Below are 17890 nucleotides of genomic sequence, written 5' to 3'. Positions count from 1 at the left end.
CTCGCTTCCCACATTCTTTGAAGCCTCGTGGTTTTAGCAAGAAATGACTGGCAAAAATACGAGCACATATAATGTCTGCCTTCCCGTTTCAGTGCTCACGTCTTGCCGCTTTTTGCTCACTGAGTAAAACTGAGCACGCCGTTAAGCAGTCGCTTCTCTGAGCACCCACGTGATTGTTATCTAAGCCGGTTGACTCACCCTGGGAGCCGTGCCCCCGTGGACCCCGTGGACCCCGTGGACCACCTGGGCATCCATGGATCTGCTTAGGTTAGCGCGCCCTAATTCCAACCTTGGAAGGTTTGCTCTTTTGGCCTCCCTAAGGTTGGCCTCGGGAGCTTATCCCACTATCACTCGTGACTTGACTTCACCTAACTTGCTCATTAAACGCGACTTATGCGGGCAATTCTTGGCAGAGGGAGAGTGGCTAAGTCGGATTGTAGTTTATGACAGACATTCGGGTTTTGACAAATCTATGGTATATTCTAATGATACAAATGCAAATCTATAATCTATAATTAAAACGACAAAACAGACAATTCAACAAAAAGAAACAAGCGCCTTTGTATCCATCTCATTTCCTTGAATATGTGATTTTCTGGATAAGTACCCTGAAAATCCATGTAATCTCCCCTGGCAAATATCTCTATTCCGATGAGATCGCCTGAGGGGAGGATTAATGCTTGCGCAGTTGAAGCGCAATCCATCCGAGCAGTCTGTATACCGCAATGATACCAATGAGAATGCCGACCCATTTTCCAGTCCTACCAGTCTTGTAGCCATAAGTCTCCAACACGGCCGTTCCGCGGATCTGGCACTGATCAGCCAAGTCCGTGGTATACGTGCACTGACACGCATCACCGCATGAGAAAATTCGCTCTGAGAACTCGTTCACCATCAGTCCCTGGAAAACATAGGCCTGCCAAATGTTAGAATGATCAAATAACTCCAAAAACGAGTTGTTCGATCTCACCTGGTAATCGATATAGTGAAAAACGTATTTCCAAAACGGATTCAAAATGGTCGGGGTTACTAGGAATCCACCCACACTCATCCATAGCCCATTAGCAAATGCCACGAGCGCAAGAGCAATCACGAAGTTTGGGAAGATCGCTGTCACAAGGACGACTAGGGACTCGGCTGCCACTAGGTCTAGGAAAATCCACATAACCGAGGTGAAAAAGGCGTCGCCGGCGGGGCGGAAGTTCGAGAGCCAGTATGAGACAATCGAGAATAAAGTTGAGATCAGGACTGTATGATCGGTTAGAGATGCGAGACTTAGGGAATGTGTGTAACATACAGAGGAACGGCAGGCCGATGAGGAAATTCGAGACCATAAAGGGTGTTGCACCGTAGAGGCCGTTAGCCCGTTCTTTGGCAAAGGTGGCGCGGTCCTCGAGGAAAGCCGGGACGTAGGCGACTGCCATAAAGGACATAAATGACCCGCCAAAGAACTGTGTCACATTAGCCGGTGTTTATTAGCGATGATAAGGGCGGGGCTTACAATTGCGTTGACGAAAGGTTGGATATACTCCTGCGAAGTGTGTAGCCGCAGCCATACTGTGCCCATCATGATAGCGAGACCTATAAATTGTTAGATATTTAGGGATGGTATATAGACATGATCACGGGATACATACCAAGATACATCACAATACGAATACCATAAGCAACAACATCGCGATAGCTTTTGATAAACGATCGATGGAGTAGGGCGGTTGTAATCCTGACAGGACCAGGTCGAGCCATATCTTTGATCATAACTTGATTGGTATCCTTCTCGGCGACTTGAGCTCTCTCGGAGACTTGTCTTGTAATAGCTTTTGCCTCCGTGGATGCTGCCCACGCATGCTGGATCTCCTTGACACGTTTCTGGGATGACTCTTTGCCACTACTGAAGTCCGAGCTAACGATATCAAGAAGGAACTCTGCGGGATTGGTATTCCCGGGAATGGGATGGTCGATCCCGCGGAAGTAGGTCTCGATATTCTGGACAGGGCCGAAGTAGCATATTCGTCCATTTGACAAGAGAAGAAGCTTGTCGAAGAGCTGGAACGTGGTCGTTGAGGGTTGGTGGATACTAGCAATTATCATGATCTAAAGTCATTAGTATTGTTCTGCCCATTATCTGAAGATCTTAAAGACCTTAAATAAGGGACTAGACTCACATTGTTTAACTTTGCCAATTCCCTAGCATACGAGATGACCTCGAAGCTGGCCGTGGAGTCCAGACCACTAGTCGGCTCGTCCAAAAACAGTATCTTTGGGCAAGTGATCAGCTGGCTAGCCACACTGACCCGTCTCTTCTGACCACCACTAATACCCTTCCGGATCGGTGTCCCGACAATGGTATTAGCCTGCTTCTGAATTCCAAACGCCTCCAAGAGAGTTCGGATCCGATCCATGCGCTCGCGTTTTGACACCGAACTATTAAGATCACATGAGCACACTGCCAGCAAAATAAGACATACATAACCGCATTACTTACCTAGGCAATGAGAGATCCGCCGCGAATCTCAATGTCTCCCAAACGCTCAACGACCCAATAAGTGCATCCTCCTGCTCAACGTACGATGTCATGCGCCCAAAAGAAGCAGCATCAACTTTGGTGCCGTTCACGTAGCTGTCACCGAGCACTTTGGCAGCACCTGGCGACCGACGCGCCAGCACATTAAGAAGGGTTGTTTTTCCACATCCCGAAGGCCCCATCAGGGCCACGAGTTCCCCTATCGTCATAATCGCATCAGCAACTCAGATACCTAGGAACCGTAACATCACTCTCCACATCACACGTACCTTGTTTCACATTACCAGTGATATCGCAGATAAGATCCCTTGCCTGTCTCGTTTCGCGATCCTTTACCGTTACTGTAAGCCCGCTCCAGGAGAAGTCCTTAACAGACTGGTTCATCAAGAACCGGCCGTCGTTCCTCTCCAGGTCGGTGCTAGCATGAGTCTCAGCTTCCATGGTCAATGAGTTCAGATTCGGATTGCTCTTGTCAACTCGAGTATGCAATGTCTCCACGTATGTGCATGGTTCACACACTTTATACTACATCTTCAAGGTCTAGAATGTGGGTTTGTTATATAGATTTGCATCGTTTCGACGTATGCAACCCCGGCCTTTGATAAAAATAAGTTCCCCAGATATTTTGCTGACAAAGGCTCTGGGCTGAACCTATCCATGGATCGATAGGTAGGCACTATTCCTGAGATAGGTAATGGCAAGGGCGGGCGGACCCCGAGATCCCCGATCTACAGTGGGCTCCACCCGGCTTCCCGAGATCCCGACTGGGGGGCTTACCAAGGCCTCGGGATGTATTGGTCCCCGAGTTATGGAAGCAGATTAAGGTTTGGGCCGCGAACGCTGGCTTATGAATCTAGAACTTTTCGTCAGCACTGTGAGAATAATACTGGAGTGAGGCACGTTGACATTCTTGCGCATGCGATCTGATTGGAGGGTTGTCGTACTTTCAGGATTTCAATATTCATACCCAGGGCACCCTATAGTGATCGGAACCCAAGCGCCACAGTTTGTTAGCAACAGCGGACTCTTTACTCGAGACCTTTTGTTCTCAAGTTTCTTTATATTTTATTCTGATTGATGACGCTACACCATCATCTACGGTCGGCGGGTTAATTAAGGTAGAAATTAAGGGTTGGCCGTTTGGGAGCTAATTTTTAGCGGCAACTGTAAGTGAAGAAACTAAGAGAGAGAGTCTTTATGGTGTTATCTTTTAGAGGTGAAGGAGCAGAGAAGAACTGTTGGATGCTGTGGTCGATCTTATCTGATAGTTCTACATTTAATTCCATCAGTCATAACCTGGTTGGGTAGCCCTATTCACCACGCTCCATTTGCCACACCTATTATACTACAAGAATTGACTCACTCGGCCCGGTGAGTCAGGCCCTGCGTTGGACCGAGTATATGTTTTTTTTACATACTATAATTAGTAAAACAGTGCAGATGATAACTGGAAGAGGCTCCCGACCAAGTTCTGTTCGTAGGAAATCCTTCTAATCATGCTTTAGCCCAGTGTGTGAACATCTTGCAAACAGAATATGTATGAATGTGGGTACAGCTTGGGTAACCTTGCTTTTTGTGCCTGACATGTCTTTTAGGAGGCTATCTTGTGTATCGGTATATCATCTGTTCTCGAAAGGGTATCCATGTGCAGGTCTAACCATATAACCCAGAATTCTTCAGTCTCTTGCATCTTCTGTCTTTACTAGCCCGCTCTTGACCCTCGGAAACCTTTTTCACGCCTGGCCACGCCTCCATAGCCGGGAACTTGGCATAAAACTCATCACCAAGACACTTTGGTGCCGCATGCTGTCGCGGCACAAAAGCCACATGCGCGTGGTGATCTGATATTGGACTAGTCCTGCTCTTTCAAGACCGAATAGAACACACCTCCAGGGCTGTCGCAAAGCTTACCTCGTCTCTCGATAGCGGACGGTTTCCTCCGGATGCGTGTTTGTAAACCAACTAGCCTGGCTATAACAAGGGCCCTGGCTGAAAATGAAGCCCCTGCTTTCTCTCCAGACAAGCCGTAGCTCAGTCGGCTCTTGGTGTGGTACTTGTCGATCAGATAATCAATAATAGCACCTGACTCTCAGAGCGTGGGATTAGTATTGGGATCTTCGAGGGCTGAGAGCCGGCCATTAGAGTTGATATTGACATATGTACGATGCTCAGCACGTAGCATCACTTTACCCCTACTCGTTCAAGAATAGGACAATCGGTTCAATATGTGCATCCATCGAAAGGAGGTCTGCAGCACTTATAGGTCACCCGCTTATGACGTGATTGTCATCTGCGAAGAGGCCAAGGTGAGACTGGCTACAATGAAGCCGGGCATGTACGCGGGAGTCCACGTAATCGACTACACCAACGACAATGTGTAGATGACGACGTCCATGCTTCCTCACGCGATTCCAACCGTGGAGAGAAGCAGGTCTCTATGTCACAGTAACTACCTGATAACGAGCATGTTCTGCAACAAGATTTTGTACGGGGACTACCGCAAGAAGGTGGACTCGTGGATGCAGGCGAGAAGATAGAGAGGTCCCGTTGTATAGAGCTGTGGCTGATTCTGCAAACTCGATTTCGACTGCGCTTCTGATCCGTGGTCATGCAATATTAGATGAACAGGAATACGCTACAAAATCGCGACCAAGTTCGAGGCTGGGCCCCAGATTACGGTCTGCTGGTGATACAGGTACGGATTGGTCTCAGGACTCGTGTCCGACATCTCCTGCCCGTTCTTGCACGCCTCCGTGTAGCTCTGGAACACCCCATCCTTATCCGTGACCCTCTTCGGATTCTCCTCCGCGCACGTGTAGCATGTGATGTAGATGAACAAATCTCCAATCCGAGAGGGTAGGCAAACTTCCAGATCTTGTGGCTGCCGCAGTGCTCGATCCCCCCTGATCTCCGTGAAGGCAGGCGTGTAGTTGGTCTGGCATCCCATACAGACGACGGTCGTGAGCTTGTCGTTGCGCCCGGCGTACTCCATCACGACGTTCTTGAGGGTGGTCACGTAGGTGGCGCCATCCTTCCACGTCTGCTTATCCATGATCGCGATCACGCCCTGGGCAAGGTGTGATTACAGCTAGTCTGGTTGAACTCGGTGTTCGAACTCCAGATCGTTTTGGAGGTTACAGTGGATGATCAGGTGCTTTTCCAGTTGTAGATCAATTCTCCGTTCTGGTCCCTGAAGCCGCGCAACTTGCTGATCATGCAGCCGTCTAAGTCTAGCAGCTTGAGCGTGTCGGGGTGGACAACCGTGTAGGGAGCATCGTTCGAGGTAGGGTTGGCCTGTATGCACGTCTTCGTCTCCGCGGGCAGGGACCTTATCATGGTCGTGAAGGTGTTCTGATCCACAGTGCCAATCGCTAGCACATGCCGCTTCATGCAGTCGTTGCAGGTCGTGATCATGATCCGAGTTCCGTTCCGAACAGCACTCTCAGTTGGAGGCGTCATGGTAGTCGTCGACAAACAGTGATAGCAGAGGGCGATGAGACGTTGGTCGACTGGGATCTTGGACCCGAACTCCAGGAGGCATCTTCGTGAGCACGTCCTTGATCATAGATCTGACCGTCATGAGGCTCTTTCCCAGCCTGTTCTGACCCCATCTCCCCACGTTCGACATGGCGAGCGTCGAGTCGAAGCCGATGCCCCAGATCCGATCCATAGGACTGGCCTCCACAATCATCTTGTCCCCGGTGCCCAGGAGCAGCTTCATGAGGTCAGTGTTCTGCGCGAACTTGCAGTAGTTGCCGTTGATCGCCACGTTCATGTTCCTGGACTCCCAGATAACCTCGTCGAAGTTCGCGACCTTCCTCCCCATCGATTTGTGCTTGCGTGGATTGGCCGACGACGAGCGCAGGATCCTCTCCGACATGTTGCTGTCGCCGAACACATGGCCTTCTTGTACATCATGTATTGCTCCGCAGTTGCAAAAGCCTCATCGTCACACACGAAGTCGGACCTGTACCACTGGCAGAACTCACCGAAGTCCGAGTTGATCTTCCAGAAGAAGATCGTGTCTACGGTCGTGATCTGGTTGAGCTGGTTGAGCTGGTTGTCCTCGATGTACTGCTGAAACGGGTTCATCTTCGTGCCTGGGGTTTAATGTCGGAACGGCCGATGTACATCCTCGCGTATGGCGAGTGATTCTAGGATGATGGAGAGTTTTGGTGGTCGGGTCATGTCATGAGCGTAGAGAATAAGGGGTGCATCATGGCGCGGTTGTGGCTGGTTCGTTTGTTAGGCATTTACGTATGTAACGGATAATGCCTGGCTCGAGACCTTTCCTTTTCCGTTTTAGTGCCCACCTCTTGCCGCTTTTTGATCACTGAGTAAAACTGAGCACGTCCCTAAGTACCCTGACCGGATCACGGGCCACGATATAGTTAATCAACGTGACCTGCCCAGGTGCTCGCTGGGCGTCGCCTAATCATCCCCTAGCCCTGGAGGTACCTACCTAGGTAGGTAATCAGTGTTGCTCAGTAATCATACAGAATTACTCAGTGATCACTTAATGCTTAGTTACCCGACGATGCTTTGCATCTAATCAGATTTTATTTCCAAGTATACCTAGGTAGCTCTAGCTATTCCCAAATCGGTATAGCCTTTAGAGTCATTTATTCTGTGATAACTACACGCTGATGCTTGTAAGCTGAATGTCCGTTTAAACAAATGACTGCGTCACTCCTGCCCACAGCAGCAAAAATTGAGTGAGACAGCTCTTTCGGGATGGTGCGTTCAATAACGGTGATTCCTCTTCATGTCTTGCGTTGAGCTTGTGATATCTCAAATATAAGAGGTAGACCCAGGTCCCCCCCCGGATCAAGAATAAAATTGGGATCAACAAATGAGAATCACGAGCCGATGACTGTAAGAAATATACCCACAAGTCAGAGTGGTCATTTAGCTTTCCCAGACGTTTTAACATGTCGTTTCCGCTACTTTCGATAGACGCGGATGTGCATGGGCGCTGGCTTGTAGAACCAAAACCCGCTGGTCTCTAGACCCATCTCTGGGCTTGATAATTCAAGGCGGTATGAACGAAGCAGCTCTGGGATGACCTTATAAAGTTCGCACAGCGATATCTCATCAACGGTCAACCTAGAGCCTAGATTTTATGGCAGAGTGCTTGCACTTACATTCTTTCCCATACACATTCTTGACCCAGCTCCAAACTGTAACCAAGACGGTCAACACACGTTCTAAGCTTTAGTTGGATTAACTTACCTGGAGAATGTATTTATTCATCTTATCGGCATCTGGCTTCAGCCATCGATCCGGGTTGTATTCCTCCGCATCGTCTCCAAAGACTGTTTTGTCGAGTTGCACGACAGTCGGGTTAATTCCCACACGGACGCCGCCGGGAATCCACTGCCCCGAAATACTGCGACCATTTGATGGTACTTTTCGGGGCATTGTAAGTGCCACACTAGGATGCAAGCGAGCGCCTTCCTTAACACACGCGCTCAAGTAACGCAGTTTGCTCGCTTCGTGGTACGATATATGCGGAAAGCTCAACTCGCCACGCTGTGTGGCCTGAACAATCTCGTTGTTGAGGGCTGCGTAGACTCCCGGGTTCTTCAAGATATAGTATAAAGTCGTGGACAGGTGAATTGCTGTTGTATCACTCCCAGCAAAACTAAAAAGCTCTCAGCTTACTTGATTCTTGCTCCGGGTATCAATCAAACTTACTATCCTCCGAAGGCCTCGAGCTTCACGTCATCGATCTGGAAATCAAGCTTCTCACCTTGATCTCGATGAATGTTAAATACTTTAGATATAATATCAGTACGTCGAATCACACTGTCATCAGAACTCGACGCTTGAACATGACTCTGAACAGCAGAGTCCGCTGCGGTCGCCAGGTCATTCAAGGCAGAAAGGGCCTTGCGGGTCTCGGCAAACAACACCCCAACAAGCATGAAGAAAGATCGGAGGTATGATGGCATGACAGCTGAAATGGCCATGGCCGGAATCAGTGTATCAGTAGACTTCATTATCCCAAGATGGTCGCCTCTTGCTTTCATTAAACCGAACATTTTGCTGAAGTAAAGCTCGCCAATAACATCGTAAGCGTACCTACTCTACTGTTAGATATCGATAATAATGAAATTCATAGCATTGCTCACATTCGTGTCCACTCGAGTAGGTCAATAGAAGCTTTGGCGTCTGCAACATCTTCAAGTTGCTGTAGTAAAACTTCTGTGCATTTATTGATGTAGGGCTCTGACTGAAGAATGCTCTGCATAGTATACACGCCGTTCACGATGCGGCGCCGCTGAGCATGGACTTGTTCATCTGTTGATGTAAAATGATCTGGATATCGGGCTGTTGGGCAAATTATTTTAGTTCTGGTCAACAATGCTCATGCTCCTGAAGAAAGATATCTCACTATATGGTGCGCGAAAAGCCAGATAGAAATCGCTCTACCAAAAAGTCAGTTTCCTTTCTTTGAAGCCAACGGCACTTCTTCCCCCTCTTTTTTCTCTTTTTATTTGCTGACCTTTATAAAGCCTGAATTCACTCCATAAATGATTTTGATGGCCTCGGGGTCGCTTATCGAAAGCTCATTTGGGGCAATTCGCACAATATGGCCTAGTCAACAACGCTTAAAAGAGCACAAGCTTGAACTGGGTGGAGAATATCGTACCATACCGAGCATGCAGCAACCTTTGAGTTTCGTGGGGATTGCCGCGAATCACGGAGCGCACAATCCAGGCTCGTGACACAGAGGCCCAGAATGGACCTGGAAATCGTGCGAGTGGGTGGAACACCCGCGTGTAAACAATCCATCCAGCCCAATAGGTAGCAAGCAAAAGGAAGAGGCCGTGCAGCAAGTCGTAGAATGTTAGTTTCCAGTCGAATATTTCGAAATTTCCCATTGTGAATCCGAACAACTGGTAGATAATAGACTGTAGGGAGAGAGAGTTTTCAACCCATGTCAATTTTGACCCGAGTATCCTTTATAACTGGGGCCCACACTAGACATACCTAGTACGTATTCGTAGTAATCTATTGCTCTGATTAAATTGGATCATCCTTTGCTTCCTGTGGACGAGGGGATAGCCATCGATATCCACATCCACTTAGAAAATAGCCATTTATTGCCGTTTCTGGGAAGAGAACTTTGTGGCTAACGATCGAAGTGCGAACAAAGTACGAGGCTGTGTACGTGTGCCTTCCCGGTATGGGTGCCCTCCGTAGTAGGACAAGGGCCACATATAGACTCAGCTAATCCCCCCCGGATATCATGATAAGACGCAGGAGATTAAGTCTGACCCCTGAAACACACCGTTTATGCTGAGGTTACATGGTTCTTTTGCATTAATTTAACCGGTTCGCTTTTATTGAGATGCGAGGGACGCGAGGCTGAGTCGGCTCCTACTTAGTGGGGGGCTAGCGTCTTGAGTGGTGACCCTTGCGAGAATTCATGGAAATAAACGCAAAAAAATGGCACGCTCCATACGCCCAAAACTTGACAAAGAACAGTCGTGTGAATTCCAAATCGTATCATCGATATGTATGAGTGTTTTGGTCCAGTACATAGCTTGAAGGTTCATCCAAGGAGCACAGAATGACTGGGACAACAGTATTAGAAGGGCGGCCATACCCCGGTCAGACTAAAATAGGGCCAAATGACCAAAAGACCTGATCCCCAGTTTGGCTTCAACAAAAAAAGAATTGAGCTGACCTCTGCAATTTGATATCAATTGGGCTTTGATACGAATGAAGAAAATAAAAAGGAATAATTGGTATTTACTAGTAGAGACCCATGAGTACATGTATGATTTTTGACGCATCAGGTGGACCATCTCCGAATCTCCGACCCACAAGAGCTCACCTGCGCGGATCCGCGGACCTCGTCAACTTAAATCCTACAAACCTCCCTTGGAAGCTAGGACTCACCTTCCAAACTAACCTTTAACTCTCCAGACAATCAATTCCTGGATTTCATTCCCTCTACAGAACAGATTAACACTCAACATCCTCCCAAACACATTACCATCGTGACCAGCAGCACACGCTCCCCACGCCTCAGCTAAACCAGCATCCAATACGTCTGACGTCCTAAACAACGACCCAACTCTCCCCATGAACAACCCCTCCCCAACCTCCCCAGAAACCATCGATACCGATCCCCGCCACGTAACCTTCACGATCCTTGATCTAGGTAAACAATCCCTCCCCTTTACGACGAATCCGTCATCCCGCCGACAACCCAACACCACACTACACAAAACCACACATGCGCCTGGTCCGCCATCGTCCGCGACTACGACGCATTTATCTTTGCCACGCCCCAGTATAACTGGAGTATCCCGGCCAGTCTGACGAATGCGCTAGACTATCTGCTTCCCAAGCGGAAGGGGAAGTCAGCGGGGATTGTATCGTGTGGGTCGCGGGGTGATGGGAAGGCGGCGGACAATCATTTGCGAGGTACTTTGACAGGTCTGAGGATGAGGGTTGTGAAGACGGCTCCTGGTTTGCCTGTGAGGTATACGGGGTTGCCGGTGGGGGCGTTGTGGGAGGAAGAGGTGAAGGTCGAGTTGGATGGGATTCTAGTCAATAATAGGGACTCGGATCCGCGTGACCTAACGACTGCGCAGCACGTGGGAATTGTCCGCAGGAAACTCGTCGGCGTCGACTAATGCTGTGCCGGGTTCGTGATTGTGCACATGCTTGGGTGCCAATAGAACAACACCAGTGTACAGAAAGAGGGTTGTGGCAACGAACTCCATCAGGTACTGCAAGAATGCTGTATTTTTTGTAAAAAGAATGTAAGGGCCGGTTAGAGTGCGTTGTATGCGAACGAGGTATCAGCGGAAAGGTAAAACAAACATCGAACCTAGGTTTTATGAGACTTGAGGGTGGTTTGCGTATATTCTGCAGGCTTTGAAGCTAGAGTTAAATCACGAGTTCTGTTTGGTGATCGATATGAACTAAAAAGTTCGATAGTATGCCCGAACAGAGTGCGATGAGAGAGCTTATTGGATAAGTCAAGAAGGTACCGTGGACCTCGATTCCGTCGCCGAAGCAATCGCCGGGAACGAACGCCGGAAAACACCGGTGGAGACCGAGTGGGGATCTTCTGCATATCAGAAATTATGACGTCGTGCCATAACAATGGAATTCACATTTGCAGAACTTCTTACAGAGTCCACGGATAATTACCTCTATCTTATTATTTCCAATGGAGAGTATTACCTATGAAGCTACTGTCATAGGAGCTGGGCCCGGGGGGCTGGCAACCCTCGCAGCTTTGTGCGATGCAGGTCTCAACCCGATTTTATGGATTGACAGGACCTTCGAGGGAGGAAGACTCAACACTGTATACCGAGAGATATCATCGTGAGTCAGTTTCCGAAGCTTGCACATATCTTTACTGACAGATGCAGTAACACTAAGATTCGTGATTATTTGAAGGCGATCTATAGTTCTCCCGTTTGCGCTTCAATCATAAGATCTATTCCTGCCCCTAACGCTGTGACCAAACTTGAATCTATGAACAGAGACAAGACTTGCCAGCTCAGTTTTGCCGGAGACATGGTCCTTATGCTTGTACATGGGCTGTTAGAGCCTTCTGAGGTCCAAAACGTTGAAGGTGCAGTCGAGAAGGCTTCTTTGAATGTGGGTGGTTTTCAACCCAGTCTGCAAGTCTCAGCTAATTTCATGTCAGAGAGGCATATGGACTGTCTCAACCTCTAACCAGAGCTTTAAGACCACTCGACTCTTTATGTGTACCGGTTCTCAACCCCAGAGATCCAGTATGCATTACCCGTTTAATAAAGATCTGACCGTACTTGATCTGGACGAGTGTATGCTTCGCTCTCATCTACCATCCGCTCTTCCAAAGGACGGTAAGTCGGTGGTGGCGGTTATTGGCAACTCTCATTCCGGCATCTTGTGCTGCAAAAATCTTTACGAAAGTGCGAAGTCCAAAGAACGAGACATCAAAATTGTCCATTTTGGCCGCAGACCAATCAAATACGCCAAGTATGTCGACAACGGTATTATTTTCGATAACACCGGGCTCAAAGGCAGCACCGCAGAATGGGCCAAGGAAGCCATGGAAAATGACCCAGACCCAGAAATCATAGAACAAGTTGATTTGAGCCAAAACCAAGATTTGGCTTTTCGAGAACATTTACCTCGTTGCACCTATATTATTTATGCAATTGGATACACACGTTCGCCATTACCGGCACTATATATTGACGGACAACCGGCTGGAGAGGAGCTCACATTTGACATGCGTTCATCGGGGTTCCATTACGGTGACAGGGCTGAGAGGGTCCAAGGACTTTATGCTAATGGCATCGCTTTTCCAGAGGAAGTGAAAGACCCGGAAGGACATGTAGAAGCTGCGGTGGGAATCGCCAAATTCTTCAGCTTTGCTGAACGGATGAAGAAGAATTGGCTGAGGCTTCAGTGAGCTTTTGAAACATATGAGGTCTATTGTAGATAAGTCAATAGGTTCAACATACCTAGGCTACCTTACCCAAAGCCATCCAGAAACGACTAGTCCACCCCTAGTATTCTCTTAGGTACAGTAACTGATAGAACTTGGAGCCTATTGTAGAAGCATATAACAGATCGTTCCCCATCTAGTAAAAAACAAGGTAGATACGAAATAGGAATGGTGTGGCAGTGAGTACGACAAGGCAAGCGTGGATCAAACGCCGAGAGCGAATCACATTGAGGCAAGAGATCCTTGGTAATGGCATAATGGCATAATGGCATGACCCTGGACTTCCAAGCTCTTCTAATATGCAATTGTAACTACCTCATTTATATTAATCAAGTTCCTCTCTGTCTATAAAACTATTCCCTTGATAGCCATCAGGACAAGTAACCACACATTTTGCCTCGTTTGTTTCCAAAACTGCTTGCTTCATCACCAAAATGTCGTTCAAACTCGACACCCTTCCTTCACCAATCTCACCGGCCAAACCATACTTTGACTTGGGCACTCACAGCTTTCCTATCAGTACTAAAAGCCAAGATGCTCAGATATGGTTTGACCGTGGCCTTATCTGGTCGTACGCATTCAACCACGAGGAGAGCTTCAACTGCTTCAAGCAAGCTCTTGCCCACGACCCCACCTGTCCAATGGCCTACTGGGGGCTCAGCTATGCCACTGGGCCTAATTACAACAAGACTTGGCAGCTGTTCGATTCGACAGATCTCAGGAATAGCTTCAAGATTTGCTATTACACATCGAGGAAAGCTGAGGAGTTAGCCGACCAAGAGAATATCAAGCCAGTGGAGCGAGCTTTGATCAAAGCAATCCAAACCCGCTTTCCCGTCAACGAGCCGGTTTCTGACTTTTCACCTCTTGATAAGTCCTATGCCGCTGCTATGGAGGAAGTCTTCGAACAGCACCGGGAAACCCATGTTATGGACGTCACGACTTTATACATTGATGCGTTAATGCATACCGCTCTTCGAAAAATGTATGCAGTCAAAAGTGGCGCTCCTATCGAGTCGTCCCCTGTCCACAAAATCCGGGCGATATTCGATTCGGCCCTCGCGAATCGGGCTTCCGACACCCACCCGGGCATTCTTCATCTCTGGATCCATTTTATGGAAATGTCCAATATCCCTGGAATCACGCTTCCCGGAGCTGATAGATTGCGTCACCTTGTCCCGGACGCCGGGCATATTCACCATATGCCAACTCACATCGACGTCCTCGTCGGCGACTACAGGCGTTCGATTGATTCTAACACCGCCGCTGTCAATGCAGACGAGAAGTATTTGGCAAAGAATGGAGCCAAGAACTTCTACAGTTTCTATCGGTTCCACAACTACCACTCTCTCATCTACGCTGCAATGTTGTGTGGGCAGCGCAGGATCGCTCTTGAAGCCACCGATCGGATGGAAGCATCTATCACTGATGAGCTTTTGCGAGTAGAATCTCCACCACTAGCAGATTGGATGGAATTTTTCAAGGCCGTCAGAGTCCACGTCTATATTCGCTTCGGAATGTGGGAAGACATAAAGAATCTCCCATTGCCTGAAGATCAATCCTTGTACTGCGTGACCACCACTATGATCCATTATGGTAAAGGTATTGCCTTGGCTGCCATGGGCGACCTTGAAAACGCAGACAAGGAGCGAGAGCTATATCGCGCGGCCGCAAAGACAATCCCTCCCACTCGCAAGGACTACCCGAACCTGATTTCCGACGTCCTGAAGGTTTCAGATGCTATGCTGGACGGCGAGATCCAGTATCGACAGGGTAAATATGAACAAGCATTCGAGAGCCTGCGGAAGGCGATCCATTTCGATGACTCGCTCAGATACACCGAGCCCTGGGGCTGGATGGTGCCTACGCGACATGCATATGCTGCTTTGATGTTGGAGCAAGGACATGTGGAAGAGGCTGCTCAGGCGTATGCTGAGGATCTCGGATTCGATGACTCCCTTACTCGCGCCCATCAGCATCCTAACAATGTCTGGGCATTGCATGGGTATCACGAATGCCTTGTGCGTCTGGGCCGTGAGCCTGAGGCGCACATTATCAAGCAGGCACTTGATCTTGCTGTTAAGGTGGCTGATGTCCCAATCAAAACTTCTTGTTTCTGTCGTCTTGGGTCACTTGGACCTGACTTGGAAACTTGCTGTAAATAACACGGTCGTGGGATGACCATTGGACTTTATGTCGGCCCCATGAATATTACCCAACACCTACACGAGGACGTAAACCTTGAAAGAAAGGAAGTAGAACGCGACGGAGAATAAAAGTATGGCCACACGACCAGGTCTATGAACATTCTGAAGTGGTTATTTCAGCTTGTTGACTAGATATAGCCAGCTTTATTAACATTCAATTATGAAACGAAACTTCATAAATACTTTCGACTTCACGAGCCATATCCCTGAACCCCTCGAAAATGGCATTAGAACTCATAAACTCACATACCGATTTGACGCCATGTCGGAGTTCCTCAATCAGCCTCTCTGCATCCTCCATTTCAGACCCAGGCTCTTGGTCCGGGAGGTGATAATAACTCGCAAAGTTACCGGCGTCCAGCGATGCTCTAACCTTTTGCAACAGCATGATGAGAACATAGCAACTTTGCATCCCACAGCAGGCCATGTACGGCAGAGAGCGTGGGTATTGATGACGCAATGTAGGCATTGAACACCCCACAGTGACTTCGCTGGGCTTCATCTCCGAACACGATGGATTTGGCCATTCCAGATTCCGAAGGACTCGGGACAGAACCAGTGCGGATTTAAGACAGATATTAGTAGATTCTTGTTCAGTGAATGGGAATATGGAATCGACGTCTTCCAGGTGTGCCGGTGAGAAGCCTGAGGGAAACTCGGATAATTGCGCGCTATTAATCGAGCTGTTCAGCGAATTGAGATCGCAAAACTTGTCGAGGAACACCGGATAATCTCCAAATGCTCGGAATCGGTGTAGTTTTATCCTGGCACTACAGTCGATGCGGTTCAGCAGTTATACAGAACGATATCAAGAAAAGGGAATCTCACGTGTGGATCAAAAATCGACCTGTTAGGAAGAGGTTGTGGGCAGCTGATGCATCAACACCTCCTGTAGTTTTAACGGTTTGAAAGCAGCTCAGATCAGCCGCTACCGTCAGGACGTAAGAGTTAAGTTCAGTAATATGCTGGCGAATGGACTCGTGGGAGCCTGTGATATTGCCTTTCTTCAGCGTCTTGTGAATATCGGTTGTCTTAAGGAGTACGTCTTGTGCTTTCATCAAGGCCGGTATAACCTAGGACATAATTAACTATCCATCCTGACAAACGAAGACACGAGAAAATAATTTTACCTCACGGCAGCCAGCGAAAACGGGGAAAGGGGTTGAGATACGTTGGTCGTTCATAAGGACAATAGGAGACTAGTGCAGCTTTAGCGACCAAGGGATGGGGATGATATTTAGCCACATAGTCTTACCGAATGGTTCAATATTGCAGACTGATACACCAGGAACATCTTCATAGAACGTTAGACAATTTGTAGAGCCATGGGAAATGTTGAACGCACAGTCATCCACCAAACCCTTTGTTTAACTTCGGAGTCCAAATCAGAACCAGGAGTATGAAGCGACAGGTCCATTGCAAGAGTCAACGCATGATGAGCATGAGAGCGCATCCGCTTCCTGTTGCTATTCTGGGAAAACTCATAAACCGCTAGCAGGAGGAGGGCTAGAATACCATCAAGGACTGGGGGTAGACAAGGGCTAAAAGAGCCGTGCGGGCCAGCGTCATCATAACTGGTAGAGCTCTCGATAGACTCTAGAGTAGCCTGCACGTACATTTTTGAATAAGATCTGCGCAAAGCAATCGCTGCCTCTCGCATGGGGTCCAACTCGTCTGAGAGAGGGACCAATGCCAGAATTGCCATCAACGCCAGACCCAGTGGGGACTTGGGCCGGAATGGTAGACATGAGTGGTGTGGCTCAATCTCCGTCACTGGGACCGAGCATGGGCAATCAGTAGTGCGAGGCACATCAGGAGGTGGCAACAAAGGAAGATAAGGGTGGATGAAAATATAGTACGCATTCAGCCTGGAATCAAAAGATGAGTGATGTCCCCAAGACTAGAGTCCACGGCAGGAACATACAGATCTGCATCCGATCGATATGCCCTTAGCATTAACAGACCAGGAGGCCCACTGGATATCCCCTGGTCTGCGTTTGGGTTCATATCGGACGGAATACCTGTGTCGACGAAGTTGTCAACATCTCGAATTTCATGCAAGGGGTAGATAAGATCGACGATATTATCTCCCAAGGAGCCTTCCAGAGAGTGAGTATGGCCCTATTTAGCATCCATCAAAAAAGAAACATACTGCTATCATGTGATGAACCATAAGAGAATTCGGGAGTCTGCGAGCTGATGGCATGGGTTCGTTGCTTTGCATTTTGATATCGCTCGCCCCTTCGCGCCCCACCGCGCTTACTCGGGCGGTAGCGGCACTCCCGCTCGTTCGCGATGCACTGAGACACATGGTCAGGGAAGTCTGCAGCGAATATCGCAATGTGACAGCTAAGAACATCATATGATCTACTTACAGTTGCGCATGGGTGTTGCCCGCTACAGCGCGTTTTGCTCGAGCGGCTGTCGATGGTTAGTTTAGGATCAGCCAGTGTTGAAATTTACTCGTACCAAGATAGACATGCAACTTTTACCTGAGTTTTGGTGGTTGACATGTTCACCGTCTTTGAGGTCGTAGATGTCACATCGAGGGCACAAAAGGCCGGTTTCTCCACCGGCGTCCAAGTCAGCGGATGGGTTTGTCAGCGGAGGGGCTGCCCTGGCCCTATAGGGACCTCCCGGGGGGCAGGAGCGCTACCTGGTACATCGAGATATGTTGCCTATCTA

The 17890-nt window shown here is 48.5% G+C and overlaps 9 protein-coding genes across 9 annotated transcripts; 3 read left to right on the top strand and 6 right to left on the bottom strand.

The window, feature by feature from the left end:
* Positions 1-673: 673 nt before the first annotated feature.
* Positions 674-3016, bottom strand: N7519_000702 (uncharacterized protein; the record flags this gene model as incomplete). The annotated part of the gene is made up of 8 exons (XM_057287480.1): positions 674-916; positions 971-1248; positions 1298-1451; positions 1502-1581; positions 1638-2094; positions 2166-2424; positions 2486-2723; positions 2794-3016. Coding segments are annotated over 8 exons (1932 nt in total), but the record flags the coding sequence as incomplete, so codon positions are not given.
* A 2143-nt stretch (positions 3017-5159) lies between these two features.
* N7519_000701 (uncharacterized protein) lies at positions 5160-5576 on the bottom strand (the record flags this gene model as incomplete). Its single annotated transcript, XM_057287479.1, has 1 exon — positions 5160-5576. One exon carries the CDS (start codon positions 5574-5576, stop codon positions 5160-5162), a length of 417 nt encoding a protein of 138 aa, XP_057153562.1.
* A 95-nt stretch (positions 5577-5671) lies between these two features.
* N7519_000700 (uncharacterized protein) lies at positions 5672-5938 on the bottom strand (the record flags this gene model as incomplete). The annotated part of the gene is made up of 1 exon (XM_057287478.1): positions 5672-5938. The coding sequence occupies one exon, from the start codon at positions 5936-5938 to the stop codon at positions 5672-5674; it is 267 nt and encodes an 88-aa protein (XP_057153561.1).
* Positions 5939-5966: 28 nt separating this feature from the next.
* Positions 5967-6616, bottom strand: N7519_000699 (NADAR family protein; the record flags this gene model as incomplete). Its single annotated transcript, XM_057287477.1, is given in 2 exon segments — positions 5967-6408; positions 6423-6616. The coding sequence occupies 2 exon segments, from the start codon at positions 6614-6616 to the stop codon at positions 5967-5969; spliced, it is 636 nt and encodes a 211-aa protein (XP_057153560.1).
* Positions 6617-7467: 851 nt separating this feature from the next.
* On the bottom strand, positions 7468-9411 carry N7519_000698 (cytochrome P450; the record flags this gene model as incomplete). Its single annotated transcript, XM_057287476.1, has 8 exons — positions 7468-7637; positions 7683-7704; positions 7757-8168; positions 8222-8608; positions 8659-8857; positions 8922-8955; positions 9033-9124; positions 9180-9411. 8 exons carry the CDS (start codon positions 9409-9411, stop codon positions 7468-7470), a joined length of 1548 nt encoding a protein of 515 aa, XP_057153559.1.
* Positions 9412-10621: 1210 nt separating this feature from the next.
* N7519_000697 (NADPH-dependent FMN reductase) lies at positions 10622-11178 on the top strand (the record flags this gene model as incomplete). The annotated part of the gene is made up of 2 exons (XM_057287475.1): positions 10622-10675; positions 10834-11178. The coding sequence occupies 2 exons, from the start codon at positions 10622-10624 to the stop codon at positions 11176-11178; spliced, it is 399 nt and encodes a 132-aa protein (XP_057153558.1).
* Positions 11179-11720: 542 nt separating this feature from the next.
* N7519_000696 (uncharacterized protein) lies at positions 11721-12962 on the top strand (the record flags this gene model as incomplete). The annotated part of the gene is made up of 3 exons (XM_057287474.1): positions 11721-11878; positions 11926-12157; positions 12207-12962. 3 exons carry the CDS (start codon positions 11721-11723, stop codon positions 12960-12962), a joined length of 1146 nt encoding a protein of 381 aa, XP_057153557.1.
* A 470-nt stretch (positions 12963-13432) lies between these two features.
* On the top strand, positions 13433-15163 carry N7519_000695 (TPR domain protein; the record flags this gene model as incomplete). The annotated part of the gene is made up of 1 exon (XM_057287473.1): positions 13433-15163. The coding sequence occupies one exon, from the start codon at positions 13433-13435 to the stop codon at positions 15161-15163; it is 1731 nt and encodes a 576-aa protein (XP_057153556.1).
* A 196-nt stretch (positions 15164-15359) lies between these two features.
* On the bottom strand, positions 15360-17590 carry N7519_000694 (fungal specific transcription factor domain-containing protein; the record flags this gene model as incomplete). The annotated part of the gene is made up of 8 exons (XM_057287472.1): positions 15360-15975; positions 16034-16278; positions 16336-16404; positions 16461-16499; positions 16551-17073; positions 17130-17304; positions 17358-17528; positions 17581-17590. 8 exons carry the CDS (start codon positions 17588-17590, stop codon positions 15360-15362), a joined length of 1848 nt encoding a protein of 615 aa, XP_057153555.1.
* Positions 17591-17890: the final 300 nt, after the last annotated feature.

The sequence above is a fragment of the Penicillium mononematosum genome, assembly GCF_028829835.1.
Source record: "Penicillium mononematosum strain IBT 11891 chromosome Unknown utg000001l:1.0-4488741.0:1.0-4491989.0, whole genome shotgun sequence".
NCBI classification, from domain to species: domain Eukaryota; kingdom Fungi; phylum Ascomycota; class Eurotiomycetes; order Eurotiales; family Aspergillaceae; genus Penicillium; species Penicillium mononematosum.
The sequence above is the reverse complement of the archived record's forward strand: the minus strand, read 5'-3'. Positions and strand labels throughout refer to the sequence as shown.